The 14,690-nt window shown below is 42.1% G+C and overlaps 2 protein-coding genes across 2 annotated transcripts; one reads left to right on the forward strand and one right to left on the reverse strand.

Moving 5' to 3' along the window:
- Positions 1–5,097: 5,097 nt before the first annotated feature.
- On the reverse strand, positions 5,098–8,874 carry LOC109856466 (RCC1 and BTB domain-containing protein 1-like). Its single transcript, XM_020431777.1, has 10 exons — positions 8,491–8,874; positions 8,208–8,410; positions 7,803–7,976; positions 7,460–7,721; positions 7,245–7,372; positions 6,886–7,152; positions 6,631–6,755; positions 6,432–6,529; positions 6,208–6,338; positions 5,098–6,092 (listed from the first exon to the last, which is right to left on the reverse strand). The coding sequence occupies exons 1-10, from the start codon at positions 8,624–8,626 to the stop codon at positions 5,952–5,954; spliced, it is 1,665 nt and encodes a 554-aa protein (XP_020287366.1). The 5' UTR covers positions 8,627–8,874; the 3' UTR covers positions 5,098–5,951.
- An 814-nt stretch (positions 8,875–9,688) lies between these two features.
- LOC109856450 (protein lap1) lies at positions 9,689–14,649 on the forward strand. The gene is made up of 10 exons (XM_020431742.1): positions 9,689–9,823; positions 10,187–10,359; positions 10,460–10,595; positions 10,712–11,001; positions 11,082–11,793; positions 12,145–12,338; positions 12,509–12,968; positions 13,103–13,908; positions 14,001–14,072; positions 14,438–14,649. Exons 2-10 carry the CDS (start codon positions 10,204–10,206, stop codon positions 14,612–14,614), a joined length of 3,003 nt encoding a protein of 1,000 aa, XP_020287331.1. The 5' UTR covers positions 9,689–9,823; positions 10,187–10,203; the 3' UTR covers positions 14,615–14,649.
- The last annotated feature ends 41 nt before the right edge of the window (positions 14,650–14,690 follow it).

Here is a 14,690-nt window from a genome sequence, read left to right on the forward strand (position 1 = left end):
GGCTAGAAATTCGAAGGCGAGAAACACGAGAAACTATGAACACGATACGTAGGGTATGCGGAATTTATCGCGTCGTGATATTACGTCGCGACCTCTCAAGTCTCCTGTTTTCCGTCGATCTCGACGCGCGTTGTATCGCCCCGCGCGAGAACACACACACCACGTTATTATGTGGGTCACCCCGTCGATTTCACGAACGCGAATCATCGCGCGTATACATGCCGCCGTCGCGTTTCAACCCCCTTCTTCTCTCGCCTCCGCGTAAGACACAAATGTGATATGGTGTGTATCGAACGCGCGAGCAAAGAGCGAAATAAAGAACCCGTAATTCCCTTCGAGTTTCTCAACGGAGTGTGTATTCCGTTTTATCGACATCTGCGTTACAGAACGTCTACAAAAATTCGCAAGACGGAGATTCTCGCGTCACATATATATATATATATCGCGGTTCGTGAAAAATCCGATAGATTAACGAGAACCGATAGGCGATTGTGCGACTCGTAAAAAAAATATCAGACATCTAACACGGTGTTATTATGATAATCGCGTGTATCGCGTCAAAATACTTGACCGTTCTTTTTCTTTTTGTTTTTTCGTTCGTTTCAGCGATTGGTATCTCTTGCGAAACAAACACTCGCGTTTGGTATTATCGATCGGATTTCGGTGTGTGAGTGTACATAAATGGGAAAAATTAGCAACGTGCGCGCGTAAGGCTTTCAGTGCGAGAGAAAGAGAGAGAGAGAGAAAGAAAACTGTGTAAGAATTTTGTTTAACAAAGAAAGAATGAATTTCTTTCCTCACGCTTGTGACGCATCGATGGCACGATGATGTATCGCGTTATATCGCATTCGTATCTAACAGCCGACGAAGATAGCTCAATATCGCGTGAAATTGCTGCCGGCTCCTGAACGACAGACTTCGTCTGCATTTGCATTCGCTCGGTTCCATATCCACGTGTGTGAACATATATATATATATATATATATACATATATATTGTATACATATATATATATATATATATATATATATGTATGTACGTATTGCGGCAAGATAGTAATGGGATCCGCAATTCGATCTATACGGCCGGATACGCGCGCACGTCTCACGACCACCCCGAACGCGCGCCGCGTCGTGCACAGTCGATCGCATTCGTACCAAAAAAAAACGAAAAAAAAAAAAAAAACAAAACAGGGAGGCAAAAAAGAATTCTTCTGTCTCGCGATATATAACCCTCTCTCTCCCTCTCGCTCGCTCGGCTTGAGTGTTCGCCGTGCCGTAAAAGCCACGCACGAGTAAAGTTCGCGCGCGTTCGATACGAAAAGAATTTAATAACGCGAGCCTTCCACGCGTTCTTCGTCGGTCGTTTTCGTCAGATATTGTTTTGTCTCCCCTCCCCCCCCCCCCGTGAATTTCGAGTGGTTCTCGCGCGATTCACGATGTGACCGAATCGCGAATGTCGACGAGATTCGTCAGGCGAGAACATTTCAAAACGTGACGCGTTTCTCCGATTCTCCTGTCCGTTCCGTAAAGCGCGAATTGCCGGTCGTTACCGTCACGGAAATATTTCATTTTTCTTTTTTTTTTTCTTTTTCACGTTGATCCTAGATCAACGCTTGCTTTAAATATTGTCAACATTTCCTTCGACATACTTGCATTTTTAATCTGTTTTCTATTTTATGGCGTTTTTTTCGCAAAGAAATCATCAGTTTTGTTAAAAACAAAAACATGGTATATTAAATCATTAATGTAAAAATTTTTGTTTCGAAAGACGGAAGAGATACGGCAACAACTTGCAGCTTCTTAAAACTTTTCACGTCTTTTTCCATGTATAGATGCAGCTTTGCGGCGCGTTGACGTGATGGTGACGCGACGGCGACATAGTTAACATAATGCAAATTCTGCTTAATAAAGTCAGCTCTGGAATATTTCCAGTATCGCTACTTGTTCTACTGACTTTTTATCTTGTAGTTGTGTGCGCATGTGTGTGCGCGTGTGCGTGTGTGTATGGGTGCGCGTGCGGAGAGACCGTCTTCTTCGTAGACATCGGTATCATTTACATTTATGATATATATACATACACGTCGCTCCAAAATCTTCTGATGCTCGAGAGAGATACTTAGTGCCGCAAAAGTCACATGTAAGTTATCTAAGAAAAAAAACAAAAAAAAAATATAAGAATCAAAAGAGAATTTATTCCGATTTTACTCGAATAAAATCCCTCGAATACTTTCGAAGAGACATCAAATTGCGCGCAATTATATAATTCGTAAATTATATCTCGCGTCTCGCAAGCGAAGTAAATTAATTTCCACATGTGTGGACATTCTTCGTAATGAACGTAAATGTTGTTTAGTTGTAATAACGAAAAGAAGCATATAATCGTTTTTGAAATACTCTTAGCGGTTTAAATTGTTAATTAATTTTTTCTCGTGCGTGAAACACACAACAGAGACTTAACGATCGATTCCGTTGTTGCGAACGGTATTTAATCCTCTTATGCGTGCGAACAATTTACGGCGAACCAACTAGATACATACAAGTAATCCAAATATGCCGATTTTTCGAGTGTCGCGTGAAGCTTTGTATGTTGCGTCTTTCTGTGTGTTGCGTGTGCGTGCGTACGTGCGCGCGTGTATGTGTGTGTGCGCGTGCGATCAACTATTTTTTTGCATTAACCGCTTCATCGAATTCGGGAATCGAGTAATTTAAACTGAAAAAAAAGAGACATTCCACCATGTTTTACAGACGAGGAGAAGACCAGAATTTGATTCCACCGTTAGTCCGGAACTCCTTAAAAAAATCCGCATCTAGGTAATTTAAACCGATATAACAAGCACCATTATAACGTAAGTAGAGATATAAAGAGAGAGAGAGAGAAAGAGTATGCGTGTGCGTGTGTGTGTGTGAGAGAGAGAGAAAGAAAATACGCGCGCGCGTGAGAAGAGAGAGTATATAATTAGGTCGTAATAAGAGATAATAAAAAATTATAACAAGACAAATGGCAAAAAAAAAAAAAATATTAGAGAACGATTTATCAGAAGTCTGTACAAAGGACTCTAAACGATTATAATCCTACGCAACACGATAAGCTCTGCGACGCGTGTCGTCCACGGCAAACTCGAGCTTCGACGGACACGGGATTGTCGACGAGTGATCGAAGATTGTAGCGAGAGTGAGAGAGCGAGAGCAAAAATGAGAGAGTGAGTGAGCAAATAAGTGAGAGAGAGAGAGAGAGAGACAGAGAAGCTGACTATAAATAAAATACATGTATTTAGCAAGACAAAAAAAAAAGTCCTTCGAAGATTAAACGGAGAAGGTAACCGAGAAGAAGTCTCGCTTTTGTCGTCGATGAGATTTGCAGCGCAACGCTGGAGAAAAAGTAGCCCGCAGGCCTAAATACGTTCTAATTAATTCTCACAGAAAAGAAACACGAGGAACGATTAAACTAACTGAATAAATAAAAAAAATATTAAAAAAAAAAAAAGAAAAAAAAACTAATTCGATTGATTGTCATCGGGCTGTCGGGTGCGGCTGGTCCCGCTTCGATGCAACAGCAGCCCAGAATCCGCGTGATTTTGGAAAAAAAAAAAAAAAAGGTTTGTTCCTCAAGGTGTATCGTATCGAAGCTCGACCATGCGCCGTTGCAAACGTCGCGTGTGTGCGCGCGACCGCTTTTTCCTTCGACTTCTTTCTCATCAACGCGATAGATTGTTAACGAAAAGTTGTATTTTATTTACTGTGTTTCTTTTTTACACAATCTATACTTACACGCGCTGCTTAATTTAATTTGGTGTTGTTGCGCTTATCTACAGTTATTGTCAACGTTCTGAAGAAGCTTCCTGGTCCGATCAAATTGAAAAAACAAATAAAAACATCTAAGTATCACGATAATAAATATAATAACAATATAACTTAGCCGATACGTAATCGCTAAAGTAATTTGTATTTTGCGAAATCTCGGAAAAAAAAAGAAACAAACCTTTATACGCTATTGCACGCGCGACGATTGCAGTGAGAGTGTCAGCCGAAAGACCGATCACACCTAATAAACAATTACTTATACATATACATATATATATATATATATGTATATATATATATATATATAAATATATTATATATATATAAATATATTATATATATATATATATGTATATAAATACATTTAAATAAAAAAAAAAAAGAGACACGTATATATATATATATATACAAAGCGCCCGTTTTACGGTGGCCGCTGTAAGATAAAGACACAACTTCGTATATATACATATATATGTATATATATATGTATATATATATATATATATCTTATATACTTCTATATACGAGATTGGATTGGGAACGATCGACGGGCGTTTCAGCTAGACTCGACGGGGATCCGAGAAGTTAACGCGCTGAAACAGATTATACACGTGTACAGATTTATCGGGATTCATTTATCGAGATTCCCCGAAACGCGTATAGCGAAACACGCCGATCGCTCCCGCTTCGGAGTATATGTATGTATATTAAGCGTCACGTAATATAATTATTAATTAGTAGATGACGTACGTATATATTATACGAAACAAAAACAAAAATCTATCGCTTGTATATATTGAGAATATCGTAATAAAATGATGTATGTGCGAAAAAGACAAACGTCAAAAAATCTTCGCCGTCAATTTTGCCGAAGTTCTCTCTTTTTTTTTCTTTATTTATTTAGCGTTTAATTTGTTTCGAGCGCGCGTGTACACACACCGTGTCTATATATGTACGTACGGGATAGGAATTAAAAAAAAGAAAACAAAAAAACAGAAAAAAGTGAAGAATTTTAAACGCGAAAATCCCGAGAGTGACGTTTTTTTAGGAAAAACCGAGGAAAAAAAAGCACACAGTTTCCAATCTTTGTGAACAAAAAGAAAAATATTTCACTTTTCTATAGTAGACGCGTGTACCAAAGCCACGGGGTCTCTACTCTTTATATAATTTTTCTCTCGTAGTTGCAAGCAAGTGCCGTCGTCTGTTTGTCACTTTTTCTTTCCTCCCCTCCCCCATAAGAGAAGATTATTATCACACAGGAGCGGATAACAATATATTATCAGATTACAATATGTCAGAGTATTAAAAAACTTTTATTGTTCAAGTTCAACACACACGCACACACATACCTCGCGGTCGTTCAGACCGCGAGTTCGATTGAGAATCACATCGCTGTGTCGCATAGATCACAAAAGAGTTAGCGAGTCAACGCGTCAACGCATATCATGTACATATCGCGATATATCGCAATTATAATACATGCGATCAAATAGTGTGTGCGAAATCACGCGGGAAAATGGAACGAGAAAATTCTGTTTGCAATTAACATTTATTGATCTATTTATTGTTTCTATGTATTGTTTCTAATGCGAGAAGAGTACTGCACTTGTTATTGTTCCACTCGTTTGTGTCGAGTCAATCGTTATCGCGAAATCTGTTTTTCTTTTTTTTTTTTCCCAATCGCATCTATGATACACACACACACACACGTATCTTCTTTATATCTCTTTGTGCAAATTGCCGGAAATACAATCTGAGATCTTTGTCATCGCGCGCAGTCGCTCTCTCTCTCGATCGCGAAAGAATCTCGCAATTCCTCGCGAACACACCGTCGGAATGCACTAAAAATCGCAGGACTAGCGTAATCATATATATATTCCATTATTTTTATTATTATTATTATTATTATTATATATAGAGATATCATTTATTACTATTTACACAAGGAAAAATAAAAAACAACAAACAAAAAAAATGCCAACAAATGCAAATGGAATGAAACGAATTGTGTTGCGAGTTTTCTACGAAAGAAACTATTCGAATTGTTTGTAAATTTGTGTTTGCGCTAGCAACTATATACGAGTATATATAAACAATTCGTTTTTGTCGGAACGTGTTTACCTTCAAATCAAACGTACGCATCATCGCTTACGTTCTAAACGCGCCGGCTTTGGCCGCCTTAGTTATAAAAGTCTTCAGCGTATTTTCATCCAGCTTGGCGAAATTTTCCGTCTGCGTCACCGCCGTCATATGATTCAAGGCAAACTTGAAGCAGAACTCTTCCAGTTCCTGAATGAAACAAGAAAAAAATTACACGCGTGATGTAAACGTCGCGTTTATAAATAAAAAAAAAAAAAAAAAATGAATAAATAAATAAAAAACAAAAATTCAAAACTAAACGCACCTTCGCGTTGTATTCAATCGCGGTGCTGTAAAGAAAAGCTACGTTCGCTACGCTGATCTCCTGCTTTATCATCCGAATGCAACGTCGCTTGAGATTGTTCTCGCAGTACGCGTTAGCCAAATCCAGAAGCTCTGCAACACAAAGAGACAACGCACGTTGTTGTTTTTCTCACTTTCAAACAACGACGCGCTATATCGCGAAATTTAAAAAAATCCGGAGCTTACCTAACGCTTTCTCCGGAGGCAGGTCGACCACACCGGTGTACAAGTATCTCAGAAAGGCTTTAAACACGGTGTAGGAAAATTGAGTATGTTCGATGACGCTGGGGAGAACATGTTGACGCGCGACGAGACAATTAAACTCAAGATGCTCTAAATAAGAGAGAATAACACGTGGGTATTTGTATTTCATACAAACGCTTACCTCTGATTGTTCTCCGACCAGTTGTGCTGAAACATGTTCTTGAAGTACGGACAGCGGATCTTCAGAATCGCCTTGTGCACGTGAATTGGTTGCTTGTCTACTTCTATCGTAAGATCGCTCGTCGACTGTATCAAGAGAGTTAATCTCGCGTTAAACGAATAGTGTGTAGATACTCGACTGCGTCAAGAGTTGTACACGTCGATTATGATGGAAAATAAAGCACGTTTACAGAGAGACCACGAAAACGACACACACCTCGTCATCGAACGCGTTTCCCAAACACTCGAGTATACTCGACTCCTCGTCCATATGCAGAATGAGCGGCTTGTGCATGACGCTCGGCGAGGCGTAGGACGCGAGCACGTCGTGCACGGACGAGAACGGCGTCACCGTGGGCACCAGAACACTCTGGCCGCGACAGTGACCCCACATGTAAACGCACCCGCCCTCGCCGACGGCTACGCTTATGTGACTGTAGTGCAGTGCGGCGATGTCGAACACCCGTCCCATCTCGTGCGTGACCTAGTAGCACAGCTATCGGTCATTCAAGTTCTAAGAATTGTTTCGTTTGTTTGTTTTTTTTTTTATTTATTTCTCAACACGATGAACGTTACCATACACGGGTTACAGGTGTTGGTCTTGTTGCCGACGCCCAATTGTCCGTAACTGTTTCCGCCCCAGACGTAGAGTTTTCCCTCGTCGGTGAGCGCCAACGTGTGCGCGTAACCGCAGACTACTTTAACTGGAAATCGTCAGATTTTACTTTGCGATTGCTCGACGATTGCGCTCGTGACCGAGTCGGAAGCGAACTGTCAAAAAGTGAAATTACCTATTACGATTCCCAACAGCGAACCGATTCGACACGGATTCACTTGATTCACGTAATTGCCTATTCCCAACTGGCCGACACCGTTGTAACCCCATCCGTATATCTCACCGTTATCGGTTACCGCTATACTAGAGGTTTGACCGCACGCGACCTGGACAATCTTCTTTCCGGCCAAGCTCGAGTTTATCTGGCGCGGTATTCCTTGATTCGAACTGAGCCCGCTGCCAACTTGCCCGCAGTTATTTTGACCCCAAGCAAACACCTAGGTTTGCACAAAGATCCCGTCTGACTTCCGATGATCGAACAATTATTTTGTTGTCTTACATTCTATACTGCTAGTTACCTCGCCTTCTTCTGTAAGAGCGAGAGAATGATGACTACCGCACGCAATGTCCACGACACGTTTCATCCTCGAATTGTCCGCCGTGGTCGGCATGTTCACTAACGTGGGCACAACACCCTGATTGCTAGTGCCATTTCCCAATTCGCAATAGCCATTGTGGCCCCAGGAAAATACCTTTTGAGACAAGATTGTTGATTATCACACGTTGTATTTATAATACAAAAGAGAGAGAGAGAGAGTGTCAAAGTTATAAAAAAATAACACACAAAACTGAAGCGCGATAAGAAGAGAATTGATTCGACTTGGTGTAAGTCTATGCCAAATTTATTCATGTTCTACAAAGAGTAACTCTAGTGATTACAAAATATCTATCGATCTCTCTGTTATTGTAACATGCAATTTTACCTCTCCGTTCTCAGTAAGTGCTAATACGTGAGGTCCACTGCCGCAGGCAAACGTTTTCACTTCCTTATCGCACAAGGCTTCCACTTCTCTCGGATACAGCGTGCTGTGGGCACAACCAGTTCCCAAACAACCAGCAATATTGTTACCCAGAGCGAACACCTTTTTGTTTTTCGTGACGATTAGAGCCTCATTGCCCAAGTTTCCTGTTGTAAAAAAAAAAAAACTCATTAGTAACACACAACGTCAATCTGAAAATGAAAGAAAAAAAGAGAACGAAATTTACCATACACCATAACCATATGAATTCCGGAGACAAATTCAGGCCCCAACAGGCTGAATATCGGCCAGCTTTTCAAATCCAAACAATGCATTTTTGCTCGAGTGATCGATTCAAAGTTTACTTTTCTTTTTTTTCTCATTTGCTAAAACCCACATACAATCTCACACGTGCATTTTCATCATAACTCGATCTGTCATAACAATCACAGCCAGCAGCAACAAAGAGCACGCTGCGTTTCACTTGGCGATCACTCGCGGCTACAAAAAGACCAATGTATTGTGTTTTCTCTTTGCTAAAAACAAAAAAAAAAAAACAACGGCAGACAACAGTGCAAATATACAAATCACTAGAAAATCTATGCACTAGGATGGATGAAAAAAGATAAACTGTGAACTCTAGTGCAGCCAGTGCAGGGAAAACAAACAAATCTATAAATTGACTGCACAGTTCTGAGCTATTTATTCGAACTTTGTTTTTTCTTGAAAAAGAAAATTTGTTTTTTATTGTAAACAATATACGGTCTTTTTTTCTTTATACATATTACATTTTAAATAAATGATTTAAATTGATATTACAAATGTATAATAAAAAATAAAACGCCCCGTGTTGTGTGTCACGATTGTCACGAATGTGCCACCGCGCATTCTTGGCGCGATACCATAATAGGGATTTAAACATTCTCGGGTTTGTACCTCCTGGTTTGCACCCCGCAGCTACGATCCCGCTCTATTTGTGTCTCTCTCCCTCTCCCGCGGCGTGGATTTACTGTGTATCTTGATCGTTTGGAATTCGTGTGAGACAATCGGGGAAAACAGAATCGGCGAATTGGGTGTCCTCTCGAAACGGTGTCCCGGAGGAAGCAACAGCTGGCTGTCGTCGGCGTGCGTGCGAGAACGCGTACGTCGCCACGATGAGGCAGGAGTGAGATATGCGCGTGAGACGAGCGACGACGACGACGGCGACGGCGTACGCGAAACTACGACGGATTGACGTGAATCGACGTGACATCTCTTGACGTTTCTCAACGCCGTCGCGCGTCCTTCCTCTTCTTCGCTATCGACGTGCATTTCGTGAAACGTTGCTCGATGCCGGCGACGCCGGCGGTGGTTCCCGGGTGCGACGCGACGATCCACGGCCTTGCGGCCGGCGATCGCGGCGCGACGCGGTGATACAACAACCAGATCGGAGAAGAGACCTGTCATCGAGCTTCCTCGTTTTCGCGAATGATCGTCGGCAGCGACGACGTTTCCGCTGAGCGAAGAGACCTGTCACACGGTGGACCGTGGCATCCGCGCGCGTCGATGCCCTTACCGGGTCGTTCCTGAGAGACCCACAGGTGATGACAGAATTCGTTCTATGGGATAAATTGAGATTTTATCAGTTTTTTTTTTTTTTTTTATGGAACTAATTATGGCGTATACATAAATTTATTTTAACATGGAAAGTAATTTAATACATTTTGTAGCAATAGAGTAATTTTATGGATTAATTCTATATATATACATCATATATGTATATATATCCAAAGTTAAATTGTGTTATTTAAACACATCTCTCTGATAAGATTTAAATATGTGTAATTGAATTAAAAAAAAAACCTGCAAGATGTTTTAGTTGTTTAGCTTGTCTTTTCTATGTTAAATATTATAGTATGACAAGTGAGTGTTATTTCTTAAATGTATTTATATATTTTGTGTAGTGTTGCACACATATGAAATGGGTAGTGCTTGGTGGCAGTGCGCAGCGTGTTTGAGAGCTCAGGAAGAAGATATCTGTGAGCTGCAACTGAATCACTGTAATCTCTATGATGTACCACCTGATGTGTTCATTTATGAAAGAACATTGGAAAAGTTATATCTCGATGCCAATAGAGTAAGTGTCTCGATATTGTTTTGCACAGAAATAAAAATAAATATATCTCAATGTTATATCTAATGGCTTTGTTTTTTTTTTTTTAAATCTTTTCTGTAAGATAAAGGATCTTCCCAGGCCGCTATTTCAGTGCCACGAGTTGAGAGTGCTTTCACTTAGCGATAATGAAATTACTACATTACCACCCGCCATAGCATCATTAATCAACTTGGAATACTTAGATCTCAGCAAAAATAGTCAGTATACAACACATGACGCAAATCCTTCCCATCATAATTGAGATATTTTGTAACTTTTATGTTCTAATGATGATTTGTGTGATAAATTTAACATATATTGACTTTTCTCGCAGGTATAAAAGAGTTGCCGGACAGTATAAAAGAATGCAAGAGTCTTCGGTCCATAGACATCAGCGTCAATCCCTTCGAACGTTTTCCGGACGCTATAACGCATATCGTCGGTTTGCGCGAGCTTTACATAAACGACGCGTACATCGAGTACCTGCCGGCGAATTTCGGACGATTGTCAGCCTTGAGAACGCTCGAGCTGCGAGAGAACAACATGATGACGTTGCCTAAAAGTATGAGCCGTTTGGTAAACTTGCAGAGGCTCGATATCGGCAACAATGACTTTACTGAATTGGTAAGCCAAAAATCCCCTTATCAATTTCATTTCATTCCCTTATCGATTATCATATATTTGTACGTGTCATCCTATAACAGCCCGAAGTCGTTGGGGATCTCATTAATCTCACGGAGCTGTGGATCGACGGCAACGATATCAGGCGTATTCCGGCTAACGTCGAGCAGCTTTACCGTCTGAATCACTTCGATTGCACGATGAACGCGATACACGCGCTCCCGATGGAGGTACGCGGTTGGCGCGACATCGCGATCATGAATCTGTCCTCGAACGAGATGTATGAGTTGCCCGACACAATGTGTTACCTGCGCACGATTGTCACCCTCAAGATCGACGACAATCAACTGAACGCACTGCCGAACGACATCGGCCAGATGTCAAGCTTAGAGGAGCTTATAGTCACTAAGAACTTTCTCGAGTACTTGCCGTCTTCGATAGGCTTGCTGCGCAAGCTTCATTGTCTCAACGCGGACAATAATTATTTGCGCGCGCTGCCGGCCGAGATCGGTAGCTGCGCGTCGTTATCCCTGCTCTCCTTGCGATCGAACAATTTGACGCGCGTGCCGCCGGAACTGGGCCACCTCTCCTCGCTTCGGGTGCTCAATCTCGTTAACAATTGCATCAAGTTCCTGCCGGTTTCCATGCTGAATCTCAGCAATCTGAAGGCGTTGTGGCTGAGCGACAATCAAAGCCAACCGTTGGTGCCGCTGCAGCAAGAGTTTAATTGCGAAGAGGACATGATGGTATTAAGTTGCTTCATGCTGCCACAGAAGCCGCGACAGGATTTGGAGCGTGAGTATCGTTCGCACGTCTCTCGCAGTTTCTTCTCTCACAAAAAGAAAACGTTCCCTTCCTCAGTCTACACTATGCTTTCTTTGATGTTTGTATTTTTTTTATACGAGATTAAAACGATAAAAAGCTCACAATATTTAAATGCGTATATGTATATTCACGCTGCTACAGTAGAAGAAGAACAGGAAGATGAGGAATGAAATGGTGAGGTTTCATATAAAAAAAAAGTAGCATCAATTAAATACTAAGAAATACAATCAGATTTTTGAAAAACAGTGCATTTATTGACAAATTGAATATTTTTCTATGATTAATTTTTTTATCACAATAACATTGTGCTTACTTTCATAGAGATAGCACAGACTGCAGGACGACCGATTTCGAGTTCGATCATTGGAACCGGTAAGAGAATATGTTTCGCTGCTGAGGTAGATTCCGAGATCCCCAGGCAACTTCATCGAGCACCGACCCCTTATCCCAAGGAGCTGCGCAATCTCGCCAAGCACGCTCGTAACTTGCATCACCCATCCATCATCGATCAAAAAGTAAGCGTGATAATTTTATAATCATTTTTTTATTTTGTCGTATAAAAAATAGAGAATTCAAATGGAGATTTTTTAATGTTAAACAAACAAGTTGATTAGCAATGCGGTGTAATTACGGATTGGTGTGTTTTGTTGTGCCGCTAACGCGTGTTTTTCATCTTCTGTCGCAGAATATGTCCTCGTCCGCACTTTCTGTTGACTATCACACGGCGAAAAATCACAAGAGCAACAAATCAGCTGTCGAATCCGGAGCGACGGAGTACCCGGTGTCGGAGGAGTCGTCCGACGAGGCGAACAAGATCGTTCTGGCGAAAGAGAAGAGCCCGGACATCCGAGAGGCCAAGTACATCCGCAATCCCACGTCCGATTACGTTGTGCGCGCGTTGACGGTCGACGATTACGTCAACTCCACGTGGAAGCCGGACGAGTACTCCAAGGCGAACACGGCGAAGATAGTGGAGTCCGAGAAGTTCATCGAGCCCTACAGAACCACGACGACGCCCGTCGACGTGACGGACGGCGGCAAGTACGAGGAGCAAACGCGGGTGAACGTTCCGCCCGTTCCGCCGCCGTACCACATCGCGGCAGCGTTCTCGAAGAAGGCCGCGTTCTTCCAGCAGTTAAACAAACGTATGTTTTTTTTTTTTTTTTTTTTTTTTTTTTTTTTTTTTTTTTTTTTTTGGAATTAATGATTTTTATTAATTTGCAAGATAGTAACCGCAGAGAAAAAGCCGCGTGTACAATGCGAATCTTGATTCTTTCAGCGACCGAGGCCGATCCGTACTTGTCTCCGTCTTCGTCACCTTACAATTCTCCGTTGAATTCGGCCGGTGCGTTTCCGGACGCGCCAAAACAAAACAACAACGCGGAGACAAACTCGAAGGTTGAGGACTACACGTCCGTGCCGGGCAATCGGAACTCCGTCAACTCGATGAACAACGGCCGGATGGATTCCCTCGAGCAACGAACGACAATCGCGGATCGAAATTGCGCGTCAAATCCCGATTCCGGCTTGGCTGGTCCCGAGCAAAACGATCGGGCGAACTTCAAACCGAGCAAAATTCCCGTTCTTCGAACAAAGCACACGGACAATCTGAACGAGACGAACGCGATGAAAAGTTCCTCCTCGACGGACGACGTTGTTAGAGCGAACGCGTACTCCAGCATACCCACGTCGCCGATCACCGGGAAGAAGTATCGGAGCCCGTTGTCGACATCGGTGAAGCTCGATCGCTCAAGAAAGTTAACGAACGGGAATGTATCGAACAACAACTCGTGCGAGATCAACTCGACCAGTTTGCTCAACGCGAACGTCGATCGAACGAACGTCGTTACGTCTGTCGAGATGAGCGTCGCCGAGGAATCGAGCGTCGCGCATCCCGCTGTCGCCAAAAGCGAGACCAACTGCGGCGGCCGAGACACGCCGAATCTCAACGCGAACAGTAACTCTCGGAGCGACAACGTTGACAACTGCAAGGAACACGCGAGTGTCAACGAGACGAGAAACGAGACGCCGGAGAAGAAGCCGAAGTTCAAGTGGATGTTCGGACCGCACAAAAACGCTAATGTGGTACGTATTACTTTATTAAGAAGGAAATAAAAATTCGAGAAAAAAGAATACAATGTGATTTCTCCGTGCATTCAATTTTTTTTTTTTTATAGCTGCCTGTTCAAGTGAAGAAGAACCCAGGTCTCGGCTTCAGCATAGCTGGCGGCGTAGCGGGCGCGGAAACCGTAAGTAAATTACAAGTCACTTAACAATTATTTTTGCTATTATTGAGATTTAAATTTATTTTACGCCGACAATTGGCGGTAAAAAAAAAAATTTGCTACTTGTTGCAATAATATCTGAAGCATTTTTTGAATGACCGTTCGTTATCTCGATATCACTTGTGATTTTAAACCTTGAGTATCCGAGAGAACTCCCTCATTTTTCTATGTTGTTTTTGTCACGCGTGTCCAACTGCGTTTGATTCTCGCGGATTTTATTCGAAGTCAGTTGAAAAAGAATTGCATTGTTTTATCTTCTCGTTCAGTGGAGAAATAAAAAAATGTGTATGTATGTGTGTGTGTGTGTGTGTGTGTTCTTCTCGACGTAGGGAATAATCGTGACGAAGGTGAATCCCGACGGTCCGGCTCAGGGCACTCTTCGGCCGGGGGACAAGATCCTGGAGGTGGACGGCATCGACTTCACCAAATCCGATCACAACAACGCCGTGGCCGTTCTGCGCGCCACCGGTGCTGTCGTGTCCATGATGATAAGTCGCCACCAATGATCATTGTGAGTTATTCGAGAAAGAAAAGAAATCGAAAACAAAAGAAGAATTTTTTTTTATTTTTTTTTTTTTTTTT

This window comes from Pseudomyrmex gracilis, unplaced genomic scaffold (assembly GCF_002006095.1).
Source record: "Pseudomyrmex gracilis isolate BER0280 unplaced genomic scaffold, ASM200609v1 scaffold_119, whole genome shotgun sequence".
Classification (NCBI taxonomy): Eukaryota; Metazoa; Arthropoda; class Insecta; order Hymenoptera; family Formicidae; genus Pseudomyrmex; species Pseudomyrmex gracilis.